This window comes from Anarrhichthys ocellatus, unplaced genomic scaffold (genome assembly GCF_004355925.1).
Source record: "Anarrhichthys ocellatus isolate YVR2014 unplaced genomic scaffold, GSC_Weel_1.0 scaffold21, whole genome shotgun sequence".
Classification (NCBI taxonomy): Eukaryota; Metazoa; Chordata; class Actinopteri; order Perciformes; family Anarhichadidae; genus Anarrhichthys; species Anarrhichthys ocellatus.
The window spans coordinates 1,168,328-1,187,270 of NW_022280051.1; the positions used below are offsets into that span (position 1 = coordinate 1,168,328).

An 18,943-nucleotide genomic window follows, 5' to 3' on the forward strand; every position below is an offset into this window, starting at 1 on the left:
GGCTGTATGGGGTCCTCTGCTGCTCACCGTGACCTGTATCTTAATGAGGAGGACAAATCAATACTACGCTGGACAAAGAACACACCGGCAGCTGCAGTAGACAAATGTTATTTCTGTGGCAATGAACATGAGAGCAGAGGCTCAGGTCACAGACACAACAACAATACTAAGTTCTGACTTCATAGTTAACCTTCCTACAGTACTCTATTTTTCTTTTTCGTTCTTACAGGAAAGCAATGTTTTTTTCCTTATTTCCCACAGATGATCTTATAGTTTAAGACAGCAGCCTGCTTCATTACACCGTTGTTGCTGCTCATATTTCAAAAATCACTCCTCCAGAGCTTCCTCGTGGCCTTGACAAAGTCCAGTTGAGGACATTTTCTTGCGTGACATCAGTCTCTCTCTCCCTGTTTCCCGTTTCTCTTTTCTGTCTTTATTAAAACCAACAGAAACAAAAACCCAGTCCTCCACAGTAAGACAGACAGATTGATGGATGACAGATGCAATGTTTACTCATGTAGTCGACGCCCTCTGAACTTTTTCACTTCTCACAACTGAAAAATATACTTTCTTTTGACACCAAAGCTGCTCGTGGGTTGAGCTAAATCCAGCAGTTTCCAAAACACTCTCACCTGTTTCAGTGGTTTTCAGGGAACACTGGAGAATAATGTGCCACAAGAATCAATATTTGATTGAAAGTATATTTTTCACTTAGTTAATCAGAGGAAAAGATCCAATGTTTCTATCAAATAAGGGTGAAGCCCACTGTTTTTGTGCAGTGAGATTCAGCCAACAAGCTTAATATTTCATGGAAAAAAATAATGGAGATAAAAAAAATTAAAAAAAAGAGTTAATCTTAATCTTATATAGTGATTATTGCTCAAGGACATAACAGTGTAGCCTATAAGATAATACATGAGGTGTTAACAGGTTTACTGGGAGAAGGACTGAACAAATCACCTCTGAAAGCTCCATCAGACACCAGATTATGTGCTTAGCACAGCAAACCACAACCTCCCCCTGCAGCTCTATTCTCGATCAACTTATCGACTTTGCCCAGCAATCGGAACCACTTTCACCTTCCAATCACCGATGCTGATGTGCTTGTAAATATAAATGGGATTTGTTGGGCATATTTTGAGTAAAATTTGACATCATTCTGCTCTTGTTTTTTCTCTTTTGGAGTAAAAATAAATAAAGTCTCACACTGAGACAGACAGACAGGAGACAGGAACACACACAGACAAAATACCTTAAAACATGCGTTATGTTTCATCAAAGACGAGTTCACCGTGTGTAGCAGACAAACGGACTGAAATGACAATGGGTGGTGGTTGGGCGAGAGGCTGCCTTTTAAAAAAAGGAAAAGTCCATTTCCAGTTGAAAGGAACGGTAGCTGTGTGGAAGCGTCTGCCTTGACAATTACATGAGTGGTGCGAGCGGCACTGTGCCTCCACTGATAACCTGTCGGCTTCTATTAAAACTGCAGCAACTCCAAAAGAAGGCTCAAACTGAGGAAATTATGGCACGGGCACGCTCGCACAATTGTGAAGACAGTAAAAAAAATAAAAACTCCTGCTGCAACGCGTGTGTGAAATATAAGTTACAGACAAAGACTGTATATGACTGTGTTGGTATGCTCAGTCACATACTGAATGCGTTGCCACCGCAGTGCAGCTGTCTGTAGTCTCAAAGGCAGCTAATGGCCCGAAGGTTAGCCCTGGGCCCACAAGCAAAAGCTTCGCGGCGCACCGGAGGAAAAGTTCTCTTAAGTACAAGGAGTCGGTACTTCGGGAGTGTGCAGGCAATGACACGCACAAGGACTCTCCTCATGTGACAGTTCAGTAGAACCCCCCCCCCACGGTGCTGCTCACATCTTACAGATACTAAGCAGGTGCAACACGCTTGCCCTTGCTCCCCCCTCCTCCCACCATTTGTCCTTTCTCTTTCCTGATGAAAAACAACAGAAATTAAATTACAGAAAACCTACAACTGCAGCGGCTTTCTTCTCAGATGCTGAAGGGAATAACACTTGACATCATGAGTCTCCCTCGCCGCCTTTTTTCTTTTTTCTCCCTTTCGTTTTGATCGCAGTTCCAAATGAGGGATCCCTCATACACTTGTCCTGCGGCATGGAATCACGTCAACGCTCCGCTCCTTCTCCCTCCATCCCTCTCTCTCTCTACAAAATGATTCATTGTTCTATTATGACGATGAGCGTGTGAAATGAGCTATATAATCAATAGCATAGGTTTGTAAACAGCAGCCGCACTCGAGGGAAAATGTGTTTTCTTTTTGAAAACAATACTCTGTTGCCTGTGTGTGTGTGTGTGTGTTAAGGAACGCTCATCTGACAATGTTTACGAGGGCAATTTACAGGAAATAAAGACACAGGCCGCCCAAAACGAAGGCAAACATATCAAACCACAAGATGTGGATACAGCAAAGAGGGGTTCTTTTAGAATCAACTTAAACTGCACCCTGAGTTTGCATTATGTAGATTAAGCTTTGAAAAAAACAACGTGTGTGTGGAGGGAGAGTGTGTGTGTGTGTGTGTCGACACAGTCAAGACAGTTCTATGTACTACTGCTCAAACACTCACAGCCCTAACATTTGTCACTGTAGCAGGCGAGGATCACCCATGTGTCTGCGTGATAGAGCAGCAACGTGCGAGAGTAAAATGACCCGTCTTCATGTAAAAATCGCTCGCATCGCCGAGTCCACGTTTACAAGGTCGGGCAGTTAAAATGCTCAATGTCTGTTTGATAGTGTGGCGAGCGAAAACGTATAAAACTGTTTTACAAGACGAAATAAGATGGCAAAGTTCACAATAGCGTGCCGTATATAAACGCGCGTGTTCGTTTAAAAACCAGACTTACATAGAGTTGAGCGCGGAGCTTGTCGTCCTCGGTGGCGATCCTCTCTCTTATCACAGCCTGCTGGATGCTCTCCTGGCCTGCGGCCCGCTCCACAGACAGGATCCTGGACACTTCAGCCTGCACCATGGACTGGGCGTCATCCTGAGCCTGGGCTGCTGCCCGCGCCTTCTCCGCCTCAACCCTGTGGAGCATCAACATTTGACATGATTAAAACACGTTTTAACCCATTTTCTAAACGTTATACATTCATGAAAAACCCTGCACAACCTCATATAACCTGCACTCAGGGTATAATAAGAAGAATGCACCTCACTGTACACTACAACATATATGCTACTCACTATTCTTTCTCCTACAGCTATCTCTATAATGCATGACTTGCTACTCAAATTTTTAGTGTTCAGTGTATTATGCAGTCCACAGTATGTTGTGCATCGTCTGCTGCACTGCAGACCGAGGTCCCTGTGTCTTTACGTACTGTATGGTGAACCATAAGCTCTTTCTGGTAAGTTTTGCAATTTGAAACTTTGAAACTAAAAACCTTTGAAAAAAAAACCACAGGTCTATATTGCTCAAAATGTTAAGATCATCTTGTTAAACACAGGTAGTGAATGGCTTCAGGGACACGTGATAGTAAGCTTTATCTATCCAAGTATCTTTGGTGTTACAGTGTCTCACAAATGAATTAAAAGTTCACAAATGCAAGTGCAGTGCTAATGAAGCATAGATGTAGGTCACAAATTGTGTATTGATTTTCAACCCTGTCATCCATACACATGTCGGTGGTATTCCACTGCTTGCAAAGAGGGGGAAACACTGAGAAGTCAAAAAAAAAAAAAAAAAAAATGGACTAATTGACATTCAAGAGGAATCTGAATGTCATTAATAGACAGAGTAAGCACCGTTTTCCCCAACCCAGTGAAGCAATGATGTAGACGGAGGCAGCGCGCTCTCTGCAGATACAGGACCACCATTTGAACCCTGTCACTGGGCTCTCATAGTTGCCTAGCAACGCACTCCCTACCCGGCGTCGGAGACAGCGTGCTTGATTGGAGAAGAGAAGGAACGACGTCTCCCCGAAACGCTGAAAGTCTTCCTCTGCTAGGAATCAAACAGCGGTGGCATGAGGAAGAATAAACACACGAGCAGACAGAGCGAGCGCCTGACAATTATGACAGACTGAGTAAAGATGACGAGGATCTTTAATAAACTTCTGCCGAAGAAAAACCCTGAGATGGCGTTGAACGACAGCCTTGATGAGAAGTTAGCTGCCTGACAGTGATGCCGACTGGTTTAGTGATCTATTCCCCAGATAGCAAAAACGTTTCAATATTAAATTCCTTTACATTCAAATGAACTGTCTGTGATCCATCAGTAGATTAAAGGTCTAATTCATCAGTTTATGTATGATGCCTACAGTGGAAACCACAATAGTTATTTATTTTAAAAGTTGCTTTAAAAAAAAAAAAAAAAAAAAGGGAGGAGACTTTTTGTTGCATTAATGATCACTCAAGAGAAATGCATGACTCATCAGGTTTGTGCATCGCTCATCCTGGTTGTCAAGTGTGTGGTATGTGGCTTCTTCTCCTTTTCTTGATATTATATTATTACTCCCACTGATCCGTCAGTGTGAAAGGATTTCATCTTTTATTCTATTTTTTTTTTTTTTTTAAATCTCATTCATCCCTCCACTCACCTGTGAATACACAACATTCAGACGGGGAGGAATCGTGACGGACAGACCGCTCTCACTGATCACCATCCCGATGCCTTTGGCTTCGAGCAGATGACGGGTAGGTCTAATAAAAATAGGTCTGATGTCTTAAAGCTGCCATTTGCCCCGCAACACCACTAAATGTCAGGGAGCAAAGGGGGTGGGGGGGGAGACGGAGGGGAGAAAGACAGGAAAAAGGGAGCGAGGACGGAGCGAGAGCGAGCGGTGGCGACATGACATGTTTGGCCCTGAGGAAGTGAAGCAAAGAGGGAGTGAGGCTGAGAGTGGGAGAGAGAGAGAGAGAGATGGAGGGAGACGGAGAGAGACCAGCCATGTCCAGTCTCACAGTCCAGTGGGCTGCACACGTCAGCACACTCCATCCATCATCGGGCTCCGACTCCTCGCACACACGCACACACACACAGGGAGCCTCCTAATGGCCTTTTACATTCACCATTTCCCCACAATCAACGCCTGCCTGCCTGCCTGCCTGCCCCGCTAATGCACCTAAGCTACCTTTACTCAAGAAGCTTCAGCTGCTACTATAACAGAGAAGTGACAGCGTAGGTGCTTTTTTTGTTCAGAAATGGACTTTGTCGGTACTCATGCGGATGAGCATTAGCAATCAGTTGACCTTTTGTAGCACGGAATTTAGACCTTTGTGGCAGATGTACAGTATATTTATAGTAACAATTATTACTACAGTACGATAAAAATACATTCTACCAAAGCAAATTCACGTACACCGTGCCTGATGAGGCTTTGCCACAAAAACTTTGCCTGCACTCATTAAATTATTTAAGTGCTGAATGTGTGCAGATGTTTTCAGGACAACCGGCATTCTCCTACGCACCTGTCAGCAGCACTGACACTCAGGAGTGCAAAAAGCTCCTTTTGTTTACCCGTTCGGTTGTCGCAACGGAACAACAGACATGACAGACAGTGAGGCAAAGCTGAACCATACTAATTAAGAAAGAGGAAAAAATACCAAGATGCCACGATTTTGATGCAGATTCAAAGAAATGGTTGAAAAAGAATAAAAAAACTGAACATTGTTAGCTTTACTTATCACCTGAAAGTAAACTGAAACATGTCAATGTTATGGCGAACAAAAGCTACAACCTGGACGAGTGAGACAAAGGGGGAGAAAACAGACAGCCTTGCAAAAAATAAAAGTCCCCTCGACTGACTTCCTCACAAGTGCTAACCCAAGCAAAGACTGCTATCACTAGCCGGATGCCATCTGTCTGCTTCACCTCTATTGCTTTCCACTCATTATTGCCCTGTCCCTGGGATATTGGACGCATTTTTCATTCGACTGTAGAAGATTGGCACTGGGTCGGAAAAGGGGGGGCTTTGAGGTAGAGGATGGAGAATGGAGTCAGACAGAGAGAGAGGGGGGAGACGGCACCTAAAAACATTTTCAGAGGATGAGTGGATGATGTTTGGCCCCAGTACTGGCTATAAAGTGAGGATAATCGTGGCCCAGTAACCTGTGTGTTTGATGGCTCAGTGGATCGAGCCTTGGAAACAGAAGCATTGGAAAGACAGTGAGGTCTTCGTTCAAAAAAGGAGTGGGGTGCGAGAAAGTGACTCGGTATTTTCAGGAGATGACCATGAAAAGAAATACTCCAAGCTATTTTAGGACACCATCTTTTGAAGCCGACAGATTAGATCTGTGGCAGTTTATATGGAAAATTCATAGGTTGAGTAGCTGCGATACTGCTACTTTGGGTTAAGTAACTATAGTCAGGGCATCAACAAAGGAAAAATTCAGGCATGGTGGAAAATGACGGGCGCTCAACACTACAAGAGCTGGTTCAAATCCATCATCACCTGTTCCTCCACAGAGAATCATTTCAAATATCATTACCCTCAAACAAATAACAATGTCTTCTATCTTTCCTTTCCGTCCCTCCCCTCAGCTCTTCACCCTGTTAATGTCGTCTACAGGTGTGTCTCGGTAATCTACCGTCTACCCGTCATCTACAGGTGTGTCTCGGTAACGTACCGTCTACCCGTCATCTACAGGTGTGTCTCGGTAACGTACCATCTACCCGTCTGCCTGGCGGGATCGATTCTGACAGACCTGTCCGGACTCGACCCAAGCGCCTTGAAACAAAAGGTATTTAAAGGCCCAATGCAATATTTATGTTAGGAATAATGTCGCTGAATGCTGCCCATGAATATTTTATGGAGCCAAGCACTCTCCATGACACACACACACACACACGAAATGCCGAGGCCGTGTTATAATTAAGTGTGTGTGGGGAACAAAGGACAGTACAGGGAGAAGATGGATTTAGAGGAGCCCCCACTCTGCAGAAGAAACATAAAAAGCTATTTTGCAAACCGCTCTAATTTACCCACACCCGCGATGTTCTTAGTGCTATGAGCAAGCACACTGTCAAAAAGTGGATATCGTTGTCACTCTCACTCTCTTTAAATATCATACCTCGTGCATAAAGCTCAAACTACCAGCTTCCAACCATTTCATTCACTTAAAGAGGCAGAACACAAAGACTGGTGTGGAATGAGTTCAGAGGCCTGATGGGTATTATTCTGTGTAGCTAACAGGGGGTGTTATGGAGCTTAAACACTGGAATTATAAGAGAAATGACTCGAAGTTTGTATTGAACTCCCTCCAACTGATACCATCTGTTCTGCATAAGACCAGCTTGAGTAATAGACGAGCCACAGACGGTAGATTTGCTCGGAGATTGAGTCAATAACCGCCATGTTCTACTGAACAGGTCAGCAGCGGGCTACAGTACTGAACATGCTGATCATATAGTTTTTCAAAGCAGCGGATTTTTCGAAATGTACAGTTCACCGACACTTCAAACGGCCTTATACGCTGGGGACGGCAGCTCTGTTACGCGTATATATCGCCGGGCTTATGAGAGGCAGGAAGCAGAAATTGGAAGAAATTGCTTTTTTGGGAATTAAATCTATTCATGCAGGTAGTGAAACATTAAAACGATCATAGTATACATTAGAGATATCACGAGTAGGAAAAAGCAGCACAGGAAAATGTACAAGGTGTGAAATGTTGACTGCTGAAGCCAGAGGATGCATGTGTTTTGGTGCACGTATAGTATTCTATATCGTTACTAAAACATTGCAAGGTGTAGCTACTAGTTTGTTTGCAGGGTGAAAATAGACTGTTGTGGTTGTTTCCAGGTGTTCGCTCGCGTGTTTCGCAGGGTGGTACTAGATGGGCAGTAGCTGGATGCTAGGGTTCATCAGCTGGTTATTAGCTGACTGCTATGGTTTTCTTTGTGATATCTACGGTGTTGTGAAGAAGTGCATGCTTTAAGTCAGTCCACAGAGCCCTGAAGCTCCGCCCTCGCGGCTGCACATAGCCTGTTAGCTTGCATTTTCAAAGTTTTTTATTGATATTAAATGTGTCGCGTGTCTAAATTGCACCAGATTTACCACTGCTCTCTCTTTTGGGTCCCCATCAACATGCATTGCATGAAGTGAATGGCAAGAACGGTTCTTGACATACCCACACACAGAAACAGATTCTGTGCTTTATAGTTGGATTACTAAAATAGTAAGTGCAAGTGCAGTGAGAGAACGCTAGCAATGTTGCTGATACATACTTTTAACTTCCCAGACACAATCTTGGCTAACTCGGGTTGGATTCAGGGGAAAAAACTTTTAGATTTTTAATAACAAACTGGTTGTACTGATTTTTAATAACAAGTTGGAGGTTTGTGCAGGACAGTGCTTGTATTTCTGTGTGAACAAAAGGTAAAGGAAAAGAAATAAACAAACAATATGTAAACTGGACTATCGGTCTGCGTCTGACCAGGGGGCAATAAGGAATTTAACAGGCCGGCTGGGTAACGGAAAGACACGCTCTGGGAGAAGGTCAGTGTTCCCACTCAAAAGCCTGACACACAATTATATTGCCAACACAAGCTGCTTGACAACATGTTGAAATAATGGGCAGAAGTTTCACAACAACTAACCTTTAAGTGTTAAAGTTGGACATTCAAACAAATGAATTTTATGCACGGTGGGGGAGAGAGAGACTGATGGAGAGGGAGGAAGAAGACATGAAAAAGAGGGAAGGAGGTAGAAGGAGCAATAGAGAAGGGTGATTGAGAAACAGGCAAAAGATGGAGATTGGCTGGAGAAACACAGAAGATAGAAAGGAAGGTGCTGAGCGAGGAATATGAAGACAAGATAAGGAGGGAAAGGTAGAGGAACTCTGGAGAGAATTGCCCAGAGAGGACGACTCGAGTGGTGACACGGGATGAGTCAGGTTGAGGGAGGAGGGACAGTCAGAGTCATCTCCCCTCATCCCTTCCTTTTCTTTTATTCCTTCCTCTGACTCGTTCTGCTCTGATGCCTCACAGAGAAGTGGCAGAGGCAAATCTGCTCCCTGCAGCCGCTCCTTGACACAAATGAGTTTAGGCTGCACCCAAATGAACTCCTCGCAGAGCTCTTTCTTCACTCCGACCAGAGCAAAACATGCAAAGCCAGATCTCTGGAGTTCATTTGTGGCCCTGAAGCCAAACAGAAGAAATACTGCCATACTCTCAACACCACTGTTGCTCAAAAGGCCCTTGTTAGAATGGACGATTTATAGAGTATAGTGCGGAAATAACATTTAACACACAAACAGATTGAAGTGTTCGGGAGCTTTTCAGCACTAATATTCTTAAAAAAAAGAATAACTTTTTTTTACTCTTAAATTTGGCAGTTAGCTGATTTTTTTTACTGCTTTTCAATTGAACACTCTTATTCTATTGTGAAATAACGTGCATGAATTATTTATGTATTTTGGGGTTGAACATAACCTTGAGACGTTGGCCTCATGTTTCTTGTGTGTGTGTGTGTTTGTTTTTCCCCGATGACCTGGGGGTTCACACATTCCTCCATTTCCTTGTGTTCAAGCTGTGCAGCAGTTACACTGCAGGGTTCTACAACTAGTGTGGCACTGTGCAGTCTTGTTTGCTGAGCTTTGATATGCTCACACTATTTTTTCTTACCTCTTATTTCAAGTTTACAGCCAATCAGTTTCCTTGCTGAGTCTTCCAACACAGCAAAGGCCACAATCACTTCACTTCGTTTGCCTTTAACAACCCAAAAACTCTGTAATTACTGCCTGCACTGTGGGAAGGTGAAATACCGTCGCAATTTAATTATTCTTCGACAGCCCAGATGTTCCTCTCATATATTTCAATTAAAAGAAAGCACCAGTCATCTTTAACTGAAATTACTACAAATGAATAGAAAAGCTCAATTGCTGTGGCAAAAAAGAAAAAAGGAGTGAAAGCCCTTTTTCGAGACTGACGGATAGTGCTGTGCTAGCATGGAAAAGTTTTATGTTCAGTCTCTGTGTCATGCTTTGATTTCTTTTCTAATACGTGTTGATTCTAGACACCTTACCACTGATCGGCACTTTTAAAGCTCTCCTTAAATCCCAGAATGCATCTTGATGGCTGTCCCATGCATTACTGCCTGCATACACTATTATCTTGGAAAATGGACACACATGCAAAAACACACACACACACACACACACACACAAAAAACAGACATGGAACAAAAATGACGTGACAAAATGAGAAATAACAAACAAGGCCACGTTAAAAACTGATATTAATATGCTTCTACACACAAAAACATACATACACAAAAGTGCTGGCTAACAAATTATTGTTTATTTAACATTTCATATTCCGATAAGTCTTCTTCAGAGGAAACGCGGCCCGTGCCGAACACAAACACAAATTGAGGGCTCGAGCCACCGAGAATTCAGTTAATCGCGAGGAGGGTGTAATTCTGCGGCACTTATTGCTCTGAAACGACATAAATAAGTGAGCTGCAGGAAGCAGCTATGTACAAAAAATAAAAATCAATTGACAAATGATTTCTCAAAACCACTTGTTAATTTCTCTCTTCTTGAATGTGCCTCAAAATGGAGGCTAATCGCTAGGCTAACACTACCTCCTCCTGGATATGGAAAGGTTGTGTTTCCCCCCCCCCCATATACAGTACAAGAGTGTGTTTAGTGGCTAATCACAGTTGTTCATTCACCAGGGTCTGCTGAAGATCATCCAAGACTATTAAAGTGGGGGCGCAACACCATTATGGCACGTGCACCTGCTTCTTTAGGGTCAGAGAGAAGAAGGGGAGAGGAGAGAGGACGAGAGGAGAAAGGTGCTCCTGACATGAACAGTGTGTTTCTTTATCAGGCAGGGCTAATGGATCACCCACTCAACACCCAGGAAATTACCTCAGGATAGCGCCCTCCGTTCTCAGGCATGATTAATTGATCCGGAGAAGGAGAGGAGAAGCAGAGATGGAGGGAGGGGAAAAAAAAAAAAAAAAAAAAAAAGTGCTGATGTGCTTCGGAAGAAAAGCAGATTGGAAACACAGCGGGGATCGGAAAAAGGCTGGTGCTGACCTTTCTGCATATTAATGAAAGGGGGGAAACGGTCACATCGGAAAATGTCTTCGCTTTCTAATGAAATCGTGGACCAGGAATTGACATAAGGTGCGGTACCCTGATTCAATCTGTCATGATCCGAAGACGGAAGGTAAGGGAGAAGAGAAGCGAAGAGTGTGAGTGTGTGTGTGTGTGTGTACATGCGTCTCACCAGGCCTGCAGCTCTTGCTCTGCCTTTGCCCTATCCTGCTCCAAGCTTTTAAACAGCTCGTCAGTGAGCTTCTTCCTCAGGGCCTCTTCATCAACTGGGGACAAAAAGACAAGAGCAAGAGAGAGAGAGTGAAAAAGAGAAAGGTAGACAGCTGTTGTTTGCTAATAAGCATATTGGGTCATATTTTCTAAAAAAGTAAAAACAACAAAAGAGAGAAATTGGGGATTTTTCCAACAGGTGTTGGAAAAATCTGCATTAAATCAGAAGATCTGCTGCTCAAAATGAAGAATTTATCTATGATTAGGATTGAGAAGTGTATGTTTTGCTGGAGCAGATTGGTCTGGGATGTTGCTAGAGCTGCAACGATTAAAATAATTACCTAAGACTACTTTGATAAAGCTAGGGTTGGTAATGTTGAGAAACTAGCAACATTTGGCACCGATTTCTGATGTTTCATACACCAAATAATGAATTAATCCAGAATGTAATCATCAGATTAAAATAATAGTAAGTTGCAGCCCTAGTTGAGCGTGTTCTCTCTGTTAGCTGTGAATGAAGAGAGGTGGGACCGAAATTGTGGCCCTCAGGCTGCCATGATGTACGGTGTGTGTGTGTGTGTGTGCCAAAAACAGTAAGGCCCTTAGATATTGAGGCGTATAATACAGAAACTTGCCTATATTGCACAAACACACACACACTTAAACCCCAGCACCGCACCACTCTATCTACATATATTCATGTCAGGGACGTCATACATGCGTGATCCCATGCCTCCACCGGTCTATCTTGGCAGGTAATTAAGCATGAAAGTAAAGATGCCAGACCAAAACGTGCTCTGAAGACAGAAGTGCCATGCGGTGTGCTGCGACACTGCAGTGATGGGGGGGTGTCTGAGTGTGTCAAGATTACTCTGCCACTGCATTAGTTAGACAGGATAATCCCTATTGTCAGAGTCCATTATTACCTGGTAACATGTGGTAACAGCAGGCCAGTGGACACACATACATATACATATACACACACACACACACACACACACACACACACACACACACATATATATATACACATACATACACACCATTAGCTATAATTAGGATTTGTAAAGCCTAAATCTACTTAAGTTTCATCGTTTTGACAAAAGAAAGCGTAATAATCCACAACATCATAATCTAATTAAATGTCCTTAATATTACATGGCCCAAAGCCTTTTCACCAGTTGTCCAGGAAATCTTTTTAAAAGGCTTTTCAGATACCTCGTGGACAGAAAGACAGGATGACACTCGACAAACCTCTCCTCGGGAAAGAAGAAGAAAAACAATTCGGTCGACAGTTCTGGGCTTCAAATTGATATTTTCTCAGCGGCAGTAGCAAAAAAAAAAAAAAAAAAAAAAAAAAAAAAAAAAAAAGGAGTTTTGGTTTTAAAAGGAATATCATTTTCTTGTGATTGTCTAAAAAGTGCCTTTGATGTATTCTAATCTTTGTTAAGACTAAAATGATAGTCCACTTATAATGTGACTAATTAAATACAAAATATGTGATACTGGTGATCTGACTGACGGGGCTTAAGTTTATGCAACTAGTGTCATGGATACATCAGATCTCAGCAAGTTAGCGAGCATTTCTTCTTCTTATCACACCCAATTTGCTCTCAGACTACAGTTAACTTATTCCTGTCTCTGATATCCAACCTCTAAAGCCTCTTCTCTTCTGCTGCAAACAAAACAAGACGAGAACTCACAGCATGACAACTGTTGGGTACAGTAAGGCGAACGAACAGGCAGCCGGTAGCGGGAGGTTTCAGAGGAGACACTCGTGCGAGCGGAGGCGTTGATTGACAGTAGACAACTTTTTTTTTCTGCTACACGGTGCATCCTCAAAGACAGAGACTGCTGCCGCCCAACTGTCCAGAGGGTGGGAATATAATATCCATCATGTCTGACAGCACTCAGAAGCTCCATTGATCCCACTGCAGAGGAGAGTCTAATTACGACTCTGTTAAGAACTACGACGGAGAGACAAACCTGTTGGGCTACGATCTTGACTCCGCCATATAGGGAACATAAATATAAAATCAGATGATATGCTATGACTGTCTACAGAAATAGCGCTGTGTTGGTGAGACGTCCAGAAATGTGTAATTTAGGTACCTGCGAGAGAACTGTCTGGAGTCTAGAGACTCAACAATATGCTGTATGAATATCATATTGTTTCGTGTTTCACATTAATGTCTCAATGCACCAATGGCCATTCCCTTAGTATCATAACATTAGGTCAAATCCTGCCATTATGAACTTTTTCCATCAAGTACGACTGGCATTTCTGTATCAACCGCCCTTTGAATGATCTCACGCTTTCCATTGAAAATATAGAAGCCTTTAGCCGTGCACTGTTAAAAGTAAAACTCTAAAAAGTCCTCCAAGTTCAGGCGAGCCCAAGCAACTCCCCATTTATCACCGCATCCTCCTCTCCAGCCCCGCAGAGAGAGGCTTCAGATAGCTAGCAGGCCCGCAGGGTTAGCCGGAGAACAGGTTCTGATATGATAAACACCGTCTGGGGTCCTTGAGGGAAGCTGGTTCGGGTCAGAGACAATTCCAGATTGACAGAGCCAGTGTCAATCCTGAGTAGGACATGCAAATGTTAAAGAGATTAAAAACTCATCATCTTTTTAGACGTGTCTCCCCCCCGTTTCCTTTTCCACCAATCACTAAACCCTGTGGAAGAACCCATAGAGGAGGAGAGGCTATTGGCAGTGGAGATAATAGACGACGGCAAATTGCGTTTCTCATCAGAAGTTTCATTAACCCCAGGACCCGCGTGGAGGGCATAATCTGTAACATTACCACTTCCTCACGTTTCTAGCTCACCGCACACCTTTCACTACGTTCACATCGGAAAGAGAAGAAAAGAAAAAAGGAAAAGTGGCAAGAGCAAGCTTCCAGCCCCGCCAGGCAGATGCCATTTTGGATTTTCTATTTTCTCCACACTCTGTCCCGTCAATTTAATCTCGTGTTATAAAAAAGGACTAAAACTGATCATTTCACGTTTTCACGAGATAACAAGGAAAAGTCCGTTTCAAAAGCGGAGTGATATATTTCACAAGTTTCACACACTCGCATTTATGCATGCACACGAAGTCACACACACTTCTCCCGTCGGTTTCCTTTGCCTGTCTCCCCCTCCTCTCATTCGCTCTGCTTCACCTGGGAGACATCTTTAAGCAGGCTATTAGTCCAGCACAGTGTGTGGGCTCCGGCCTATGAATATTTATAACGCATTGGAGAAGGTGTAGGAGGTTCAACCTTGACTATGGTGTAATCAGCGCGCACGCGCACACACACACACACACACACACACACAGACACACACACTGACTCAGGCCTGTGATTTAGAGACAGCCAACCTGCTGAGAGCCTCACTCGATACCCAACTCTGGTGGACGCTCATAATCAATGCGCGCCTCATTACGGTCCTACCCTTTCACAATTGGGCTGAACTTTGCAACTTTTTTTTAACGAGATTCACGTTCATCGCACAATTTTTTTCTTTCTTTAAAAAGAGCGCGCTTGATGAATTGTCCAAGTTTACTTTTTTTTTTCCCCCATCTCCATTATACTTGGGGAGCTTGGTACATATTAAGCCGAGAGGTGACGTTGCGAGAAGAGTTTATACACTAAATACCTGAGTAAATGTCAACAGACATTATATGTTGTGTGATGAGGGCCAGCTATGAATAAAAATGATAACTGTAGCGACTGACTATGGAGCAACAATAAAAATACAGCAGACAAACACATACACTCAATCCTTAACAAGCAGATGTACTGTGTGCACACAAGAAGATGGAAAGTATGTAAAGAACATCCTTTCTCTGTTGTTTTATTTGTCCAGAGCCAGCAGTCTCTCACAATAACTGCACTCGACGACCTGGTCACAAATTTAAGTGAGACATTGTTGCATTTATCTGAAAACTAATTGGCTCGAACAATGGAGGAATAGGAATAACTTTATTCAACACGGAGAGAAATGAAGCTGTGAAAGTGGCCCCAGAGTAAATGGAAAAACAGACGGACAAAGAAGATTATATTAATTGTCCAAATTGTGCTCAAACCAAAAGGCAGGTGGCTCACACACACACAAAGTCCTGAGTCATATCACAGAAGCCCTATCGCCCTCTCTCTCTCTCTCTCTCTCTCTCTCACACACACACACAGTTTGTTGTTGGAAACTGCGGAGGTGTCGTTTTAATCACCGGAGTCAGTGTGGCGTGGCATAAGTTGGCCTTTTTTTTAATTACCTTGCTGATTGAGCCCAGTCAAGGATGGGGAGGCCTGCCCACACCCCGGACACCACCTTCTGAAGAAGCAGCACCCACGCCCCGTTATGTACAGTGTAATGAGCGGGTAACATTCACATGTCCTCTGCCGGATGTATCAAGAGATAACAGACGTGCTCCCACACTCGGGAGACAATGAGACTAAAAACTTTACTTTGAGAGAGAGAAGTCGAGAGGTGGAGTGAGTGTGTCCGTGTCCTTACGAAGACATTTTAAACTCCTGACAGGACAAACAGAGACACTACTGAAGAGTTCAACCACACCATGTTGACCGCAGGAAGGAGAAGGGTCACCATGACAGCTCGAGCTCCACTGTGACGAGGCAGAATGGAGGGCCGCTAATTACAGCATTAAGGTATTAACATTGATAAAAGAAAGAATTAATCATTTCATTAACAGTTAGGGGATGGCAATGAATCATAATAGGACCACGGCTACTGTGAGGCCCATTTTGAAAATGAAGAGTAATTACAATCTGCGAGAAAAGTTGGACACAAAAAGCTTAGAGTGGCTCAAAGTAAACACCCACACAATAAACATTAGAATTCAATGTAGCTGGACTTCAAACAAATCCTCCCGCATAACCTTTGCCTTTTAATTAACATTCTACTGAAGGAGCGCCGATTACATTTCAGGATAACATGAGCCACCAAGATCAATTTAGTGCTGCAGTTTTTGAGCATTAACTCCCGTCTCTTGTCAGAAGAAACAAGGCACACATTTGTCCAGCAGCTTCCATAGGTCTAAAATCACCACTGTACGAACCCAGGAAAAAACAATGGAAGCTAGAGGAGATTCTGACATCGAAGAAAACTAAGGAATATTTCAAAAAGCACTAAGTAAATCCTCACACAACTAAATGATCCATTCTATATATAAATAGGTAATCTGTTCCTTAACATTGATTAAACTACCTTATAAATGTACCACAAATACTGATTTTCAGCATATCAGAATAAAACTCACCGGCTGCTGCAGCAGGTGGTGGTGGGACCGAAACTGATTCAGGCACTACCACTGGCTCAGGGACAGGAGCGAGGGATACTGGGTCCACCGGGGGCTGAGGAGGAGGTACAACTGGTTCACAAGGTGCGGTATACTCGGGCAGGGGAGGTGCAGCAAATGGCTCAGCAGGCTGCGGGGACAAAGTGTCCCCTGAAGGATGAAGCAGGATGGCGACAGGCTCAAAAACAGGAGGGGAAGAGAGGGGTTCCGATTCGGGAAGAGGGAGAGCAATGAGGGGTTCTATTTTGACAGGAAGAGGAGGTGGTATGGGTTCAATCACATGTGAAGGAGCAATGGGTTCAATTACTGGAGGAGGAGAAGAAGCAACACATTGATTTATGGGAAGAGGAGTGGGTTTGATGGCAAGGGGAGGAGGAGCAAGTGGAGCGATTGCTTCCACCACAGCTGGGGCAGGGCAGGGAGCAAGAGCCGGGGGAGCAATGGGAGCAGGAGGAGGGACAGATGTTGGCAAAATGACTAGCTCAACAGCAGCAGGAGCGGGGGGCGGAGGTGCCGCCACAGGCTCATAAGCAGGAGCAGCGACAGCATTAGCGGCAGCCGCGGGTGACGAGGATGGAAGCACCATGTCAGTGATGGTGGGTGCTGCTACCTGTTTCTTAGGAGGTGGTGGAGGTGCAGCCACAGTCTCTGTGGCAGACGGAGCTGGTGGAGGAGGAGCTGGAGGTGCAACGGGTTCGACAAGAGGAGGGGGAGGAGGCAAGGAGGTGATGGGATCAAAGAGGGGAGGAACTGGCCTCAGGAGAGGAGAAGGAGTGAGGGTGGGTGGAGAGGGAGCATGTTGGAGTTTAGGAGGAGCATCAGGTTCCCTCATGCGGTTGATGACATTCTCAGAAAGCTGCAAAGGAAAGTGGGAGAAAAGTTTCAGAGGAGGAATGAGATGGAGTTAATGAAATAGTTTAACATAACTAAGTGGTTATATCTCATATACAAATACTTTGAGTGTTTCCCCTGCTTTAATTAAGACTTTGTGCTAATCAAGTCGTCTTCTGGTTTTTCGCTTCACAAATCTTCTCATCTGACACTCAAAACAAATATGGATATTTCCCAAAACTCTAGTTTATCAACTCCCGTGGATAAACTATACATTAGAAAACAAAGCTTTGCAATTAAATCAGTTCATGTAAACATCACAGCATTGACATAAACAGGATTAGGCGGCATTGAAAGATAACATCAGCTGCACTTAGCCTACTGAGTAATAATAGACAGTCATGCCAACTAAAGTCTTATCTGATCGACTAAAGCCTCTCAATCTATATTTAACATCAGCTGACAGCTCCGACAGTCACTCCGTGTACATGCATGCACCTTTAAACCAGCACCCCCAAATTACAACATTACTTTTAAGGATGCAACAGCCGGTCCGGTTTAAATCGGTTTCATTCATACATTGAGTGACAGACAGACAGCAGAGCACGAGGCCAGTGACGTCAATGTCAACATTCCCAGAAGGACATTGGAAAGTTAACTGCACGAGCCACTGCTGCGGCTATTTATTATGCATTGTGGAATTGCATACTTCTTTAGTCATTAACCTAGCTTTAAGATGGCAAGTCAGGCAGCCAGGAGTCCGTTTGCAATAACTTAGCATAGCTGCTTTAAGACGAGCCACTTAGCACTCTTGTTAGGTTAGCATTTACGATACAGCCTAGTACATTATTGTATTAGCTTGTATCGGTTTAAAGCAGTCACGACGCACTTGTTTACTCAACACTAAGCATGTTTGTATGCTGTCACTTACCCGTATGCCCTTCACCACTGATATGTTCTCGTTCTCATCTGACTCAAACGACACGCGGCGGGTACTGCTGTTCGCTCCCATTATCAGACCGCAGGTTGTCAAAGTGTCAGTTATCTACATGTAATATGGAAGACTGACATCCACTGTTGGCTTTCGTGAAGTATAATTGCGTGAGAGCCAGGTATAGCTAGCTAGGGCCCACAACACACACGCCACCGTTTCGGCAGGAACGCACTTCCTTAGCATGACGCGCGTGAAGAACGTGCGAGTTGATTGGACAGAAGAGTGATCCGCGTCCTTACATCAGCGGTTCTCATTGGTCATTGATCGTGAGCGGTAGAGTGGGAGCGGTGGAGCCGCTCTGAGGAGTGGAGCAGCACTATTGACAGCATCAGTGCATCAGTGCATATGGCTTTTGAATAGCACTATCTAGAAATATAGTGCTATTATTGGAAAAATATATATAGATTGTTCTCATAGATATACTGGAAAGTTGTGACATTAACTGTGTTAGTTATTTTCCCCCAAAGTAGGTTATAATCTATATTGTGATAAGACATAAAACATACTTTGAATGAACACAGGACAAGTCAATGTATAGCCTTGCATAACAACAATTGGGCTGAC

General features: G+C 43.7%; 1 protein-coding gene across 2 annotated transcripts in view; it reads right to left on the reverse strand.

Annotated features, from left to right (window-relative positions):
* chchd3a (coiled-coil-helix-coiled-coil-helix domain containing 3a) overlaps positions 1-18,556 on the reverse strand; it is a 56,238-nt gene extending 37,682 nt beyond the window's left edge. For both annotated transcript variants that reach the window (XM_031858870.1, XM_031858869.1), the window contains exons 1-5: positions 18,317-18,556; positions 17,165-17,410; positions 16,516-16,609; positions 11,214-11,307; positions 2,880-3,060 (exon numbers count right to left, since the gene is read on the reverse strand). In XM_031858870.1, coding sequence (XP_031714730.1) covers positions 2,880-3,060; positions 11,214-11,307; positions 16,516-16,609; positions 17,165-17,410; positions 18,317-18,397 — 696 coding nt within the window. In that variant the 5' untranslated portion in view covers positions 18,398-18,556. The remainder of the gene's footprint in view (positions 1-2,879; positions 3,061-11,213; positions 11,308-16,515; positions 16,610-17,164; positions 17,411-18,316) is intronic.
* Positions 18,557-18,943: the final 387 nt, after the last annotated feature.